General features: G+C 32.3%; 1 protein-coding gene across 1 annotated transcript; it reads right to left on the bottom strand.

The window, feature by feature from the left end:
- Positions 1-1,246: 1,246 nt before the first annotated feature.
- On the bottom strand, positions 1,247-7,977 carry LOC139524562 (glucose dehydrogenase [FAD, quinone]-like). Its single transcript, XM_071319416.1, has 11 exons — positions 7,808-7,977; positions 7,259-7,467; positions 6,703-6,892; positions 6,237-6,365; positions 5,486-5,607; positions 4,753-4,920; positions 3,923-4,070; positions 3,560-3,720; positions 2,974-3,148; positions 2,184-2,409; positions 1,247-1,420 (listed from the first exon to the last, which is right to left on the bottom strand). The coding sequence occupies exons 1-11, from the start codon at positions 7,929-7,931 to the stop codon at positions 1,249-1,251; spliced, it is 1,824 nt and encodes a 607-aa protein (XP_071175517.1). The 5' UTR covers positions 7,932-7,977; the 3' UTR covers positions 1,247-1,248.
- Between the last annotated feature and the right edge of the window lie 9,333 nt (positions 7,978-17,310).

A 17,310-nucleotide genomic window follows, 5' to 3' on the forward strand; every position in this document is an offset into this window, starting at 1 on the left:
TATGCATACACAATTATTTTTAATCTTATGTTAAACGGACATACAATACATAAATTTACAACACTCGGAAGACTAACATATAATTCTCGGTTAAAATCATTTTTTTGTTGATTTTGTATTACTGATTATTCTATTTGTATTCATATATATATATATACAGTTCCATCTTCTATAGTGTTTATTTCTCTCAAAAATACAAAAAAATGTTAAAAGTAGTCATTTAATGACAAAAAAATGATGATCTTGACTTGCTGGTACGTCATATTTGCATATTAAAGCGTCTATTTATATCTATCTATTAAAGTTTTCAATATAATTTAGACAAAAACTCCAAAAATGGAAAACATCTTCATTAAAGGGTTAAAGGGGGATGACTGAAACCAAATTTGGTTAAACTTAGCGTCTGGCGTACTAAATTATAATCCTGGTACCTTTGATAACTATTTAGCTCAATAGTTTGACAGGAGACAATTTTTGTAAAAGTTGACGGACAATAGAAGAGGAATTTATATTGAAACCTGTAAACGCTTGAATATTTTGACGGATATGGTTTAAATCTGTTTTGCTGATTATTTTATCTGTTTATAGTTTATTTCTATTCCCTTTAGTTTTTTTTTTCTCCCAAAACACAAAAAGTGTAAAAAAGTCATCGTTTTGACAATAATAGATATATGTACGCAGATCTTGACTTGATATTTTTTTTGCTATTTAAAGTGTCTATCTATATCTATCCGTTATAGTTTTCAAGATAATCGGCTCCAAAAAAAATTAGGGGATTTTCGGGCATATTTTTTTTAACTAGATACCCAAACGATGACTGTAACACAATTTGCTTAAATTAAGCTCAATGGTTTGAGAGGAGACCATTTCAGTAAAAGTTAATGGAAAACGACGACGAACTACGACATATGACGGACGGCGCCAAGTGATTGGAATAGCTCACACCGCAGTTTGAGCCAGGTGAGGCAGAGCTCAGATAGGATTGACAGAGATTACTGAGAAAAAAAACTTTATACTTATTTTCCGTTACCATTTTTTATGAACTGCTATGTATGCATATATATTTTGTTTTAACGACGCGAACATTTTTGCTCTCAAGACAGCTGATATAAGCAACATCCACGTTAGCTTTTGGCTCAGGTATGTCAAGGTCAATTTCAAGGATAGCATAAAAATAACAAATGTTGTGTCATTATCTTTAATTATTCTTTTATTAAATTTAACATACAAGTAATGGAATTTTTTTAATCAAAGTTTTAAATGTTTTATTTGTTCCTTAAATTTTTGCACTGTATCTTTTCCACGAATAAAATCCGCTGCTCTCTCCCCAATCATAATGGTTGGTGCATTGGTGTTCCCAGATATGACGTGTCTCATCACAGATGCATCTGCCACTCTTAAGCCTTTTATTCCTCTAACTCTACAAAATAATATTAGAACATTTTCTCCCTCTTTGATTGGCATCACATATACAAAATGCTACATGCACTATATGTAGATATAGGAAAATGTGGTGTGAGTGCCAATAAGACAACTATCCATCCAAATAACAATATATAAAAGTAAACCATTATAGGTCAATGTACGGCCTTAAACACGGAGACTGAGTTATAAAGGTCCCCAAAATTACTAGTGTAAAACCATTCAAACGAGAAAACCAACGGTCTAATCTATATAAAAAACGAGAAACGAGAAACACATATAATTTACATAAACAAACGACAACTACTGTACATCAGATTCCTGACTACAGGTGCAAACATTTGCAGCGGTATTAAACGTTTTAATGGTACCAAACCTTCTCCCTTTTTCCTGAAACAATAGCATAACATCACAATGTTCATAGAAATCACGATAAAATATCAATTGGTAGTCTATATTACAATATTTCAGACATGTTTTACAATCATAATAACCATAGTGTTATTCATTACCTAATCAAAAATCTAGTTCACACCCGAAACTAAACATCTATCAATAAATTTGTTAGTTCACATCCAAATCAAAACATTTTTCTTTACAAACGCCTTTGATGGTTCCTGTGGTTGCTGCATAATTTTCACAATAATTTCAATAACACAATGATTTTTTACTTTTGAAAATAATTTAAAAAATGAAACTATATTTAGAAGATAAACAAAAAAAAAATCTATTGACAAATTTCCAAAATATCTTATCGTTACCTTAGTTTCGTATCCACAACAGCAGTCGGGTCATCTTTCGCTCCCATTCGACATGTTGAAGTGGGGTGGTAGCACGTGACAGCATAATGACGTAACATACATTCCCAATATTCATCAGAGTCAAATTTCGCCTTGTCACATATTCCATCAAAGTCTTGTCTATTTAATGTTGCTCCGATTTCTTGGAGAGGATTCGATGCTGCCAGCTCTTGTATTTTCCTAATACCTAAAACATTAATGTACATTTTTCGGAATATCCATGCCTTTTTAGGCAATTTTAAAGTATAGTACAACATATTTTAAATTCATCAATCTACCATATATATGCTTTGATAATCTTGTATGTGTTTTAATTTTAGTTCATTTATACGTTTTGGAGTAAAGTAGACGCCCATTTTCACTTTACTAGTACCCATTCTATTTACTGGTCAGCTGAGGTCCACCTCTGGGTGTGGAATTATCTCACTGCATTGAGACACATTGGTGGACCTCTATTGTTATCTGCTGTTTGGTCGAGTTGTTGTCTCTTTGACATATTCCCCATTTACATTCTCAGTTTTTTTATTTTGAGAGCAATATAAAACAATGCATTTTACCAAAGCAGTGGTTTTCAAAGTCTCTATGTATTGACATATAATCTTTTTAAGGAGAATACTAAATAATTGAAACTCATTTATTGGTTACAAACAGATTACTTAACCGGGATGTACTGAAGCTGTTCATCGTTGAAATTAAACTGGTTTGTCTTTTTATTAGCCCGCGTTAAATTTCAAATTTTAAACGAACATACCAGCTATTAAACTTTTGACGTCGTATGTATGATCTAAGTAATTTGGTTGAATCAGAGGATAATCAAACGGATCTTTACTGGCCAGACGGATAGTTCCGGTACTCTTAGGTCGTTGTTGGATTAATACTGATGTGAACTCTGTTGTTGACGTTCTTGTTTTTATAAGATCTTTCACCTACAAATATATCCTGTTTTTTTTCTCACATTATATATTAATCAGAAAAACATCTATACCCCGAGCAATATATCAGCTTTGATTCAAGTCTTGATTTTCGTATGTTTTATAACAATCGGGAAGAATTTTTCTATTTTAACAGCACCTTATCATTTGTTGCCTTTGCATATCCCATCTTTTGAATTATGACTGAAGACTGTCAATGCGGCTACAACGGTATACCAAATATCATTGATTTCCCGTAATCTATCTTGATCCATAACTTTAGCTTGTTATTCAATCTTTCGTTTTGCAAGTAGTGTTTTGTTTCTGTTCGTCTTTTCCCGTTGACCACAGTCTTAAAGGATCATTCACAGAATAACGTATATATACTAGTATATCTTTTATGTTACGGAAATTACGAATAGTTACCGATTCCTTCAGATTCAGTTGTAAACCATAGTCGTAGAAAAAGTTATCATGTGCAACACTTAAGAATAGGATCTGGTAATCAGGATAATTTGGTAAACTTTCTTCCCTGTTTATCATTCTGCCGAATAAATTGGCTTCTAAACCTGTTCCTGACAAAGGACCTAAACATAAAAAAATATCAAGAAATGAGTGGCTAACAATTTTACTTAGGTAACAACAAAAACTTTGAAATGACATTCAGCATTTTGTTTCTAACATAATTATACATGTTATAGTAATAACCAAATATGAATATAAATGAATAAGTGAACTACGAAATTCTACAGATCGAGACACATGTTGAGATATCTTGTCAAACCTTACCCGTTCTCGTCAATGCATACTGGAGTGAGCTAAACATATTTCTTGATTCTGATGATAAACTGTACGACTCGTTTATTTTGTGTTTTACAAAGTACTGGAGGTGATCTTCTAGATTATTTCCAACCGGTAAGTCCGCAATTACTGGAATCTGAAATATCACAACAGTAAACAGGGTTCATCCATTTTTTAGATAAAATGTAATCTCCATAGAAAAAGCAAAATTTGAAATGACGTCTTGATATATCACAAAACAAATTTTTAATAACATCCCGTCATTGTGTTATTGTGCAATGGTATGGTAGATTTTTGTATTCTTGTCTTTCGTTTTTACTAATGTGCTTTGTCTTTATGCCTGTGTGTGCTTCGTTGTTGACATATTTTTGTTTTAAAGGGATTAAGGTTGTGGCTCAATGTTGACTGCTGTACCCTTATATTTTACATGTTTGCCTTTTGTGTATTTTTTTGTTCACACATCCTTCTCAATATAATGGAATTTTATACGACTATCATACAAGAGAAAGGTTTAGCTAGGCTAAGCCATAAAATCAGGTTGAGTCCACCATTTTGTACATAAGAAAATGCGTATACCAGGAATATTACAGTTGTTATCCATTTGTTTGATCTTTTGATCTGCCATTTGATTAGGGACTTTCTGTTTTGAATTTTCCTCATTGTTCAATATTTTTGTGATTTCCTTTTTGATGATGAATGATGATGTTGCTTAATTATTTATTTGTCTACGAAAGTAGCTGATGTGAAAAAAAAAGTATTGAAAAGAAGACAAACAAATAAATTTTGCAGTATTTGAATAAATTTAAAGTGGTGGCTACCTTCAAATTCTGTAGATGTTGTTTTGGTCCTAAGCCAGACAACATAAGTATCTGTGGGCTGTTGATGGAACCAGCTGATACTATGACCTCCCTTTTGGCAGATATTTTCAATTTTCTATTGCTTTTTAACATCTCAACGCCTGTGCAAATTTTGTTTTTTATAATCACCTGATGAAAGAAAGTGTAAAATACAGCAGAAACGACGAAGGAACAAAGAAAAGAAAAAAAAGATTAGAAAATAAAATGGAATCACACAAAACTTAAAATTAGAATTTATGACACACTAAACATCCGAATTGAACCTTACAATTCCATTTAACTTTAACATTCCGTGAAAATATTATAAATGATCGAGGGAGGCATGTAAGAATGTATCTTTCTAATGGAACAAAACAGACAAAAAAATAAACTTTCAAAGAGGGCAATTCAAATTTCTAGACCGATGAACGCTAGGTCATATCATGATAAAAACTAGAAAAATAAAGAAAAGATTAAAAAAAATAACGTGAGTTCGCGAGAAAAACATACACCGTGAGCTTTTGACCTTCACATTTTATAAGGGACTTTCCGTGAATTTTCCTTGGAGTTCAGTATTTTTGTGATTTCACTTTTTACATCCTCTTTGACGTTGACACAAAACATTGTCGTTTTTCAGTATCATGAAATAACTGATTAAGTATACATCGAAGATAACGAACGTATTGTGAATGTTTCAAAAGACGTATGTGTTTACCTTTGTTACAAATGAATCAATGCTAATGTGAAGGTTAGGTCTGCTTAATATTGGTCTTAAATAGCAACTAGCTGTGCTGCATCGTTCGCCATTGTGTACAGAAGCTTGGGCGTACGAGAACCCTGAAGCCAAGAGAAACGATTATCAATATAGTGTCATACCCTTTAAACAAAACTAGGACATGTGTGATAATCTCTCATGATGTTCTTACAATCTCCTTTTCCACAGATAATTGCATAAATGAAGAACTTCGTTAGCATACACTTTATAAAGTGTTGTTTTATTTTTTGGGTCTCAGAATCATCATTTGTAATAGCTAGTTAATTGCTTTCATCTTTGCTTTTCATTGATGGCAACTACTTTAATTCAACCAGTCGTTATTGCTTACGATTTCTGTCCTTGTTCCCGCCTGTAGTTATCACAATTTGAGTGCATATATTTACTAACAACATCATACTTGATTATATTCATTTATTGCAGACCATACTTTAATCTCAGCAGTATAATTGTTACACTTACTTAAGGTCTCATTGGTAAAGCAAGCCTGAAATAAGACAGTTATTTTCCCACTCGTTTGATGTTCCATTTTCACTTCTCTTGGAGTTCGGTATTTTTGTTACAATTTACCTTACTATCCTATATCTATATTCTTATATTCTCTCAGGACTAGTTTTCAAAAAGGGAAATATAAATTTTGTTTTTACATAATGTTAATCGACACAGAACAATTATAAAAGTCTTAGAAACCCACCAATCTGATCTTCTCCGTTAGCATCCACGGTTTTGTATCCAATCTCTTCAGCACCTCTTCTGTAAACCTCAACTAGAGGGGTTAGTGTACTGTCTGTCAATTTCATATATCCACCTTTACCATGATACGCTAAAATTGAATTTTGTTTTGTTTAAATTCAGCTCCACAAGTATTTTTCCAAATATGATTCATTTCTGTCTCATCGTTAGATTTCATTCGATGTTTAACCTCTTAGGCACAAAATTTATTCCAGTCTCTAAACTAATATTCGTTTTTTAGGATTTTTGTCTTTCAATAACTTGATCATTGCGTTTGGAGAATGTTTAAGTGTTAATTAATAACGTATATTGTCATTCTTTCAATCTTGAGCATTATCCTTTTTTTATTGAACATTAATGTGTCGTTCTTGTTGTTATTCAAATGAAATACTTTAACTAAATACAACACATACAATAGAAAGACATACCAGAGTCATATTCATTTGGCATTTGATAATCTTCCGTTTTTATGAAGTATGGTAATACATCTTTGTAACTCCAGCCATCACACCCTTCCTCAGCCCACTGGTTATAATCATGTCTACTACCACGTATATATACTAGAGTATTAAGACAACTAGTTCCACCTAACACTCGTCCTCGTGGCCAGTAACTCCTCTGTGAATAGTTACATTTAATATTCTTAAATTATTTACCAATAACAATTAAAGTTGCATTTTATCACGAATGTATGAAACTAATTTCATTTAGTTCCAGAACTATTTTTTATTATTAAACACTTTCACTTTTTAAAATTGCATGAGCATCAAAAAACAGACAAATTTAGTTAACTTTGTACTTGTTTGGCTTTATAACTATTTTGATATGAGCGTCACTGATGAGTCTTGTGTAGACGAAACGCGCGTCTGGCGTACTAAATTATAGTCCTCGTACTTTTGATAACTATTAGTTAAATCCTGAAAATTAGTATTAAACAATGTAACCATTATAGATATACAATGATAAATCACATTCTTATCTTACATGCTCATTCATGGCAAAATGACTGTTTTTCTGAGGTAGCGTTTGATAATTCCAATCAGCTGACGACTTTTGCAGACCTCCACCAATCAATGGTATTTTAATATTATCATTACCATATTCGGAACCACCAGCTTCTATTAATAAGACCGTGGCACCAGAGTCCTCAGACAAACGATTGGCTATTACGGACCCCGCAGATCCTGCGCCAACTGCAATAAATAGTAAAAGACATTTTTGATGCAAAAGCTATCTTTAAAAGAAGTATTATTTGTCTTTGTTTTTATATGCTGTATAAATGAATGACAGAGAACTAGCACTTCTCAAAATTGTTATCTACATTTCACTCGAAACTAATAGTCATCTAGATTCTATGACACACATTATGAACTTTTCAATTGTTAACTTTCCAATTCTCAGCAATGAAACACTCTTTATCACATTGTATGGCGTTTACATATTTTAATAGTTGCGTTACGCTCTTGTGTGTACACAAATCATACGGACTTCATGGATAGTGGACAGAAATTAGTAACTCTAATTTATACTTACTTATAATATAATCATATGTTGAGTTTAGATGAACATTGAGCACCTCATCTTTTCTCGTTGTGTTAAAATACAGTGTGAGGATAATACCCAGAAAAATCACAAGTACAGATGAGAAAGCGATCATGGTTCAACGTCAATTGTAAAAAAAATGCAAAGGTACTCTGCGTAAATTATAAAAAAAACCGATAAAAATTAGACAGACGAATAATTTTGTCATAACTACTTGTGACAAGAAAGAAGTAGTTATAATCTCGCTTGATTATTGCACTATTACATTGTTTATTTATGTACTTTTCTGTCCTGAATGTTCTTGCATTTATATGTACTGTATTCTTGTCATATAATGTTGTCATTATAGTGGTATATTCGGCTAGCCACAAAATCAGGTTCAACCCACTTTTTTTATTTGTTTTTATTAAAATGACCTGTACCAAGACAGGAATTTGGCAGTTGTTATCTAATAGTTCGTTTCTATGTATGTTGCATAACTTGCATTGTCGTTTGTTTTTGGTGCACTTCAGTGCCTCTGTTGTTTCGTTGTTTGCCTGTTATCGTTGCTGTGTTTCCCTCGGTTTCAGTTTGTTGCCCGAATTTGTTTTCTCTCAATCGATTGATGACTTTTGAACAGCGGTATACTACTGCGGTCTTTATTGATTTTTCGTCATAATAGTTTCGGTAGATATGATGAGCTGGTATCAAATGTACCTTTCAGTAATAGGCTTAAAATTTTATTAGTTCGAAATGCTGTCAAACAATAAATTGGTAGTTCGAGTAAATGAGACAATTCAATCTAGTTGAAATATTTCGGTCACCAACATAGTAAATTTTATTTTGTTCATATGAAATCATTGGTTACATGTATCGCATCTTATAGGTTTGCGGTTGTGGATCACAGGGATATACAGTGCTTTCATTATGAGTTGGTCCAGGATTGGATCTACAACATTTGCGTTTTCATGATGATATGAACAGTAAATATGATGTTACATGCATCTACATTGATATGCACAAACTCTTGAAGATTTTAGCGATTTTTATTTGTTAACAAGCTGCTAATTACTTTTATTACTTGTTCTGTTTGTATTTTTGGTCTTTAATGCTTCAAAGCATGTTCATTATGGTGCTTGCAATGATGATAATATACTGAAGTTATCTAATTGTAGTAAGTCAAGTTACGATTCTTGTGTTGTATAGTAGCCTCCAACGTAATGATGACAAGGCTAAGTAATTGGCATCATATATTTCTATTGAAAACTTAATCCAAAAATACTGAACTCCGGGGAAAACTCAAAAAGGAAAGTCCCTTATCACATGGCAAAATCCAGAAATCAAACACATCAATCGTATGGATAACAACTGTCATATTCCTGACTGATTTTTCTAATGTAGAAAATGGTGGATTTAACATGGTTTTAAAGCTAGTCAAACCTCTCCACTTGTATGACAGTCGCATCAAATTCCATTATATTGACAACAATGTGTGAACAAAACAAACAGACATAATTAGTAAAATGTTAAAAAGGGGTACAGCAGTCAACATTGTGTTATAATCTTAATCACTATAAAATATGTAACAAAAAGGCACAAAATAGCACAATCATATTAACAAAAATAAAAGACAAGAATACACAAATTTACCATAGTTGAATAACACAAGGATGGGATGTATAAGTACAGAGTCACGTATTATATGTATCAAAGAAACCAAGGGGGTATATAGCACTTTAGCACAGATGAAAGACAAAAGTACAAAAATGTATTACAATAACACAATAACGGGATGTTTAAGTACAGAGTCACGTCGTATTAATAAACACCAAAAGGCAAACAGACAAAGCACCTTAGCAAAAATGAAAGACAAGAATACAAGAGGTTAACTGATTTCCTGAACATTTAACAACCTCTTTTTGTTTTCTGTAGGCTAAATTTGCTCAATGTGTTTAATGATCCATTGATTTTCTTTATTTCAAAACCCAGTGTCTCTTTTCGACCATGTTACTCGGAAATTTTTCGACCATGTTACTTGGAAATTTTTCACATTATGCAGGATGTTATGTCCTTTTGGTATCATGGTCAAGGTCGTTAAAAACTTCCATTTGTTGTATATTTGTATTTGTTATATTTACTGAATATCAGTATACATGATCTCAGCGTCTTGTTGTCTGCGAACAATCTGCATCGCTCATTTGCATATTTTTCTGATAATCTATTAATTTCTATTTTATAGAAAGATAATTTACATAGATTACGATGGGATAATGTATTTTGATTACTTTGTTAAATCAAATTAACTAGTTTAAATATCTTTGAATATGATATGCAGTATCAATCTAGTTTGTCTCTGTCTTGACAGGCCTTTCGTATGGTGCAACTATCTCGCTATTTTAGTTCAAAGGAAGTTAACTGATTTAGAATTTAACTTCCTTCCTATTAGAATACAGTGTGCAATCATTTACGTAGTTGACATCTGGACCAATCAGAACATAGAACACAATAAAGTCCATTGGATCTCTATGATTTGTCTTTTGATGTGGTGGTTATAAAGTGAGAATATAAGATGCTTCAGTATTATAAAGTGTCACAGTAACACCATTGGTTGCAGTTATAACAATAATAATTTATAGTTACATTATCATTACACTGTTTTAAAATGAATTCCATAACTATCATTTCTTACTATTAAGATAACATTATGTACTTACATGTTTAGATAAGGTTTACCTGAATAAAGTATTAGTGCCCTCGAATTTTACAATCATCACGGTTTCGCTTTGTAATAAAAGGTCAATAGGTCATCGGAAGGATTTACATCTGATTCACAAGACAAAAACAACAACAATGCATTTTTAGGCAAATTAAAACACAAATATAGCATCTATAAAACTTAAATTGACCTTATTTATATTAATAACAGACCAGTATGCAAACGTTGCAAACGAGAAACTTTTATTCCCATTTTCAATATTTACCAATATTTGAGAGGTCATACTGATCTGGCATACTCTAGAAGATTTTTTATTTAAGTATGCAAAAAGTAAAATCACAAAAATACTGAACTTAGAGGAAAATCAATTCGGAAAGTCCATAATCACATGGCAAAATCAAATAACAAAACGTATCAAAAACGAATGGACAAGAACTGTCATATTCCTGACTTGGTACAGGCATTTTCAAATGTAGAAAATGGTGGATTAAACCTGGTTCTATAGCGCTAACCCTCTCACTTCAATTTATTTTTCTCGAATTCAGTTCAAATAACGCAAACACACCAACACTTCATCAAATCATAATCAAGTGTAGATATTTAAAAAAAAATCCCACAAAAATGGCAAACTATCAAATGTTCATACAGACTGTAACCAACCAAGATGAAAACCACCGTACTCATGTATGCCGTACTCTTGTCACTCCTACATTAGTTTTTGATCAAAAACTCTACGACAGAGGATAAACAGAGGAAACAATATACCATAAAAGAGGGACGAAAGATACCAAAGGGACAGTCAAACTCATAAATCTAAAACAAACTGACAACGCCATGGCTAAAAATGAAAAAGACAAACAGAAAAAACAGAAAAACAATAGTACATACGACACAACATAGAAAACTAAAGAATACACAACACGAACCCCACCAAAAACTAGGGGTGATCTCAGGTGCTCCGGAAGGGTAAGCCTATATAGCATGTATAGTCCAGTATGTTCATCACATGAAGATTATATTTCCAATGGAATAACTTCAATGAACTATTTAAGATGCTCTAAATCATTTTCATAACAAATCCTCATCATTACTTCAAACGATGTGAATGATAAACATGTCAAAAATTAATTTTATCATTTCAATTGCAAGTCAAGGAAACCCAGTATTTACCCAGAACATGTGAATGACCCCGCAGTTGTATGGATGCATTGCATGTAACTGTCCGAATCATTTGACATTCTGTTTCCATGCATGGACTTCGGTACTTCAAACCACTTGCAATTAAGTCCAACAACAACATACTAGATGCAACCTATCCACGAAACCGCACTAACAAAACCACCCACCACGACGACTAAAAAATCATAGCAACATCAGAGAACTTGGAATTACATTTTCAATCAACTAAATAAAAAAAAAAATGCTTCAAAATCTGGTTGACAGAACCTGAATAAAAATCAGCCTGTTAGACTTTCAGGTTTTTTTCCCCAACTGGAATAATACATGCGGAAATGATGGAAACATATAAAGTAAAGTAGTAAGAAATATCCACATCTGTTCCAGAATCGCAAACGGTATAGTGCAAACTAGAGCTAGTTGGAATTAAAGTCATCTACCTATCCGAATATTAACACTATCTGACGAAAAGCCTTTGACAGTTTCGACAAGAATATAGAAAGGGCATCACATATTCACAATGCAATAGAAGTTACAGCTGGATATTTCAATCTACCATGGCAGGAAGACTGAATTAATTAGTACTGTAAAGTTGACTTTCCAATTGATGGATTTAGGCCAATTATATTTCCGAATTCATGCTTTTTGACAATACATTTTGCAGTGATGTATTATTGACAATGTCCAGGTCTAACTTGTTATAATGTGGCCAGCCGGATTATATATGAGAGAGCTAGAAAAGTGTAGACTTGAAGGCGTCAATGTTGAGATCCTGCAAAACGTGTTTGTAATTGTAAATCTTAGTTGCATTTGGTTTGGTGTAGGTATAAATAGTTATCAAAGGTATCAGGATTATAAACAGACTTATCTTTGGGGTATTATCGAGTGCTGACTTCATGATGAAGGATATTGTCCAAGTTGGTGGCAATGAGACCTTTGTTGGCAAAGGGAAGTTTAGGAAAGGATCGTTTCTCCTTTTTATTTTTAACCTTAATTATCGACTAATTTCGGATGATTTAAACACTGATTTTATAATAAATTTTGTATACATGTCTTGTTTATTGTATTTTTTACCAAAAAAGCGCATTTTTAAATCCTTAATCAATCATCTTTAACGCATAATTTACAGACTAATGTGCGTGTACTGTAGATCAAGACATTATTTGAATATTGTCAACGTCAATAATTGTGTTTGAAGATATAATAAAGTGTGTGAAGTTGATGGTAATGAAAAAGTTATTGTCTGTGGTCAATTAAGATTGGCATTTAAGTGGGTGGTGATTCCAATTAATACTCCCACCTTTAAATGAATTGTTTATAAATAATAACATTTGTATATCATCACATAACATTGTATTAGTACTCTTATTTGCGTATAAGGATTGGAAAAAAGCATATCTATAGTGCTGGAACTTTGATATCAAAACACTATTTAATTTTTTTTAAAATAATTTGGCTCCTGTATGTTTACAAAATTTACTCCAAATTAAACACACTAAATATTCTTTTAGATACAGTAATATTGTGGAAATACCACAGGTAAGAACTACCTCATATGGAAAAAAATCTTTTAGTTTTGCTGCTGCTTCTTTATGGAATAGCTTACCAGACCATTTCAGGACTGTTAACAGCTTCTCACATTTTAAGTCTTGTTCAGTCCTGGAGTGGAACAGAATGTTTTTGCTCTGCCTGTAGATAATTTGTGTTTATGCTTTTTATGCTGCATTAACAGCTTGCATTGCAACTGAAATTTTGTTTTTTAACTTTTAAAATTTGAAAGATTTGAAATTTTGACTTTATAAATGATAAATTATTAAAAAAATAATTTTTAAACTGCAAATTTAAAAAAAATTTAGTGCTTCATATATATGTTTTGGTATTTTGCAAGATACATGTATATGCTATTGCTTAGAGTTAATTTTTGGTGCTGCTTTTTATTATTTATTGCATGCTGCATGCCTTGTTTTATTTGTTATTGCACATGTTTTTATATTCGGCGAAAAGCTCATTAGAGCTTATGTTTGCATTGTTTGTCAATATCCCGAATCCAAAAAAAGTTTTACTTACTTACTTACGTACTTATTTGTACCAAATGTATTCCAATACTTTACACAAGAATAAGTTACCATTACAGGATACAGGGGGAATTAAATTACTGAATACAAAATTTTATAAGCAATCGTACACAGACAGTAGCGGTCAGTTTTTGGACCAAGTCTCTATCTGGTACTATATATACGACATTCCAACTGGTCTAACATCTACAGTACGTTTATTTGCAGACGACACAATAGTTTATTTGGCAATAAAATCAAAATCCGATACATCCACATTACAAAAAGATCTGGACAAACTGAAATCGTAGGAAACTACATAAGATAAGTGTAATGTAATTTCAGTCACCAGAAATAAAAAAAACAAACACATTTAACTACACATTACACAATCATTCATTAGAACACGTAACAACAGCAAAATATCTGGGGGTTACCATCAGTTCCAACCTTAAATGGGATGTGCATATAAACAACATATGCAAGAAAGCTAATAGCACACAAGGCTTTCTAAGGAGTAACCTGAACATAAGCTCAACATCCATTAAAGAGCAATCATATACGTCCCTAGTAAGACTATCACTAGAGTATGCTTGCTCTGATTGGGATCCATACTTACAACAAGACATAGATAGCATTGAAAAAGTTCAAAGGAGGGATGCACGTTTTGTTACCAAAAAATACAGAAACACCTCAAGTGTTGGTAACATGTTACATCTTGAATGGCGCAGTTTCTCTGACAGAAATAGACACCAGATTGGTAACGCTTTATAAAATTGAACACGAAAAGGTTGCAATACCTTAAAATAATAAATCAATCCAACAAAAAAGACATTCTAATTCGAACATCTTCCAAACTCCATCCTGCAAAACACAGTACAGAAAATACTCCTAGTTTCCAAGAACTATTACCGACTGGAACAAACTACCCGATAACATTATAAATTGCATTTCGGTAGACTCTTTCAAATCTTCAAGTTCAAAGCATCAATATTAACTCAATTATAACATCTTACTTTTTGTATTTTTTAAAAGTTGTATCAATCAATGTTTTGTTGTAAGTTTCCTCCTGTGACAATAATAATTTGTTGAAGGCAGTCACTATATGGTAGAATTGAATAAATACTAATGAAATACTTTCATTGTATTATAAGATACTGATCAAGAACTTATATATAATTTTAAATCTCGATCATTCTCTGAAATAAACTCTATCAAAACTTGTTGATTTTTCAACACTGTATACCCCATGTAAAAATTTAAAAAATCGTATAAAAGAACTAAGAAATAACCAACAATGCTTTTTAACATGAAAATAGTAGTATTCCCTTTACATTAATTACTTTGGGATAATATATGGTATATTTTGTTAATAGTGAATGTGTTATAGTAATCGCAGACAAGACAAATCCCAGATCATTTAATTTCACATTCAGATGTAGAAATGATGCCCTTTCCATTAACAATCCAAATTCCAAAGGGTTTCACTAAAATAGCCCCCAGAATTAGAGATTTAAGAAACAGCTACTGCTTCCTGTGACTTATACCTCGAATTTCACTCAAGCGATCATCTCAGAAGCCGAGAAACCTATGACAAACGAGAAGATTTAAATTTTGAAATTATCAATTTTCTCCACTACAGTAGCAACATACCAACTTCGCCTTCATATGGGATACACATATCCCAACGCATTCTGTTTCCTAGAGTTTGCAGACTTTACTCAACGTCCATAGTGTCAGAGGAGAAGTTTGATGGACAAGGTGTATGCCAAAGAATATCCCGTTCTTTCTCTAAACAAAGTCTATCTGAAGCAACTTTTGACATTTTTACCTATTATACTTTTACTTGTTTGGTTTACACATTTTAATCAATACAAGAGGCTGTCACAACGACAGCAAACCGGATTTATTAACATTTATTTGTGTCCTGGCAATATCACAAGAACCATTACTGATGAATGGTGAAAGTGAAAATCGTCAATATCAAATTTGACCTCCATTTTGTCATCAGTATCAACATATTAAAATTTGAAAAGCTTAGATTGAATGGTTCATGAGTAAATGCAACAACCTGAATGGAAACGCCATTTTACGATCTTTCAAGAACCATAACTCCTGAACGGTAAAAGTCAAAATCGTCATTATTGAACTTGACCTCTATTTTGTCATCAGTAACAACATATTAAAATTTCAAAAGCTTTGGTTGAATGGTTCATGAGAAAATGCACGGACACGACGGGAAAAACCATTTTTCAATCTTTCAAGAACCATAACTCCTGAACGGTAAAAGTCAAAATCGTCATTATTGAACTTGACCTCCATTTTGTCATCAGTAACAGCATATTAAAATTTCGGAAGCTTTGGTAGAACAGTTCATGCATAAATGCACGGACACGACTGGAAACTCCATTTTTCAATCTTTCAAGAACCATAACTCCTGAACGGTAAAAGTCAAATTCGTCATTATTGAACTTGACCTCCATTCTTTCATTAGTAACAACATATTAAAATTTGGGAAGCTTTGGTAGAACAGTTCATGCGTAAATGCACGGACAACTCCATTTTTCAATCTTTCAAGAACCATAACTCCTGAACGGTAAAAGTCAAAATCGCCATTATTGAACTTGACCTTCATTTAGTTGTCAGTAACAACATATTAAAATTTTAAAAGCTTTGGTTGAACGGTTCATGAGTTAATGCACGGACAACATTTGATTGCCGCCCGCCCGCCCGGCCGCCCGCCGTACATCCCCAAATCAATAACCGACATTTTTGTCACAAAAATCCGGTTAAAAATGTAAATTTATGTTACTGTCATACAAATGAGAGTTGAAGCAAGCTTTAAACCCAAGTCTAATCCACCATTTTCTACAGGAAATGCCTGTACCTAGTCAGAAATGTTACAGTTGTTTTCCACGTTTAATGTGTATGGGCTTTTGATTTGGTCATTTGATAAGGGACTTTCCATTTTTGAATATTCCTTGAAGTTCAGTATTTTTTTATTTTACTTTTTTTTCAACTACTAAGGTTTATGTACCCTTCTGTAGCCATTTTTGTACGAATTTTTCAAATCTCAATTGTATCAAAACTAAAGATATAATAAATAATAAAGATAGGCCATTTAGTACATGTTCCAAGGGGAAACTTGATGTAAAGCATTATTTTTTACTGTTTCATTGCATTTGATAGAAAAAGAGGACTTTGTGGCAAATAAATCAAGATTTTTATAGAAAATCCACAGCCTTTAATACAGAGATTTTTGTTATAAAATTTGAAACATAAATTACTCACTTGATTTTCTATGATGTGCTAGTGTTTATTTTTTACAAAAAGTTCTAAGTAACCTGTAAATTCCAAAACACCTCGTGCTGAGTCACTAAAGTCGAGCGCATCCTAAAAGGTGTACTTGATTTTGGCCATATTTATACTTGTCTTAACCAATAACTACATTTATAAACTTGTTTTAAGGAAATCAATGCTAGCACTGCATGCAATAATCCTATACCTATCAGTCATCAAATTGCCAAATATGAGAGTACAAGGATAAAGGCTGTGGATTTTCTATATAA

This window comes from Mytilus edulis, chromosome 5, assembly GCF_963676685.1.
Source record: "Mytilus edulis chromosome 5, xbMytEdul2.2, whole genome shotgun sequence".
Classification (NCBI taxonomy): Eukaryota; Metazoa; Mollusca; class Bivalvia; order Mytilida; family Mytilidae; genus Mytilus; species Mytilus edulis.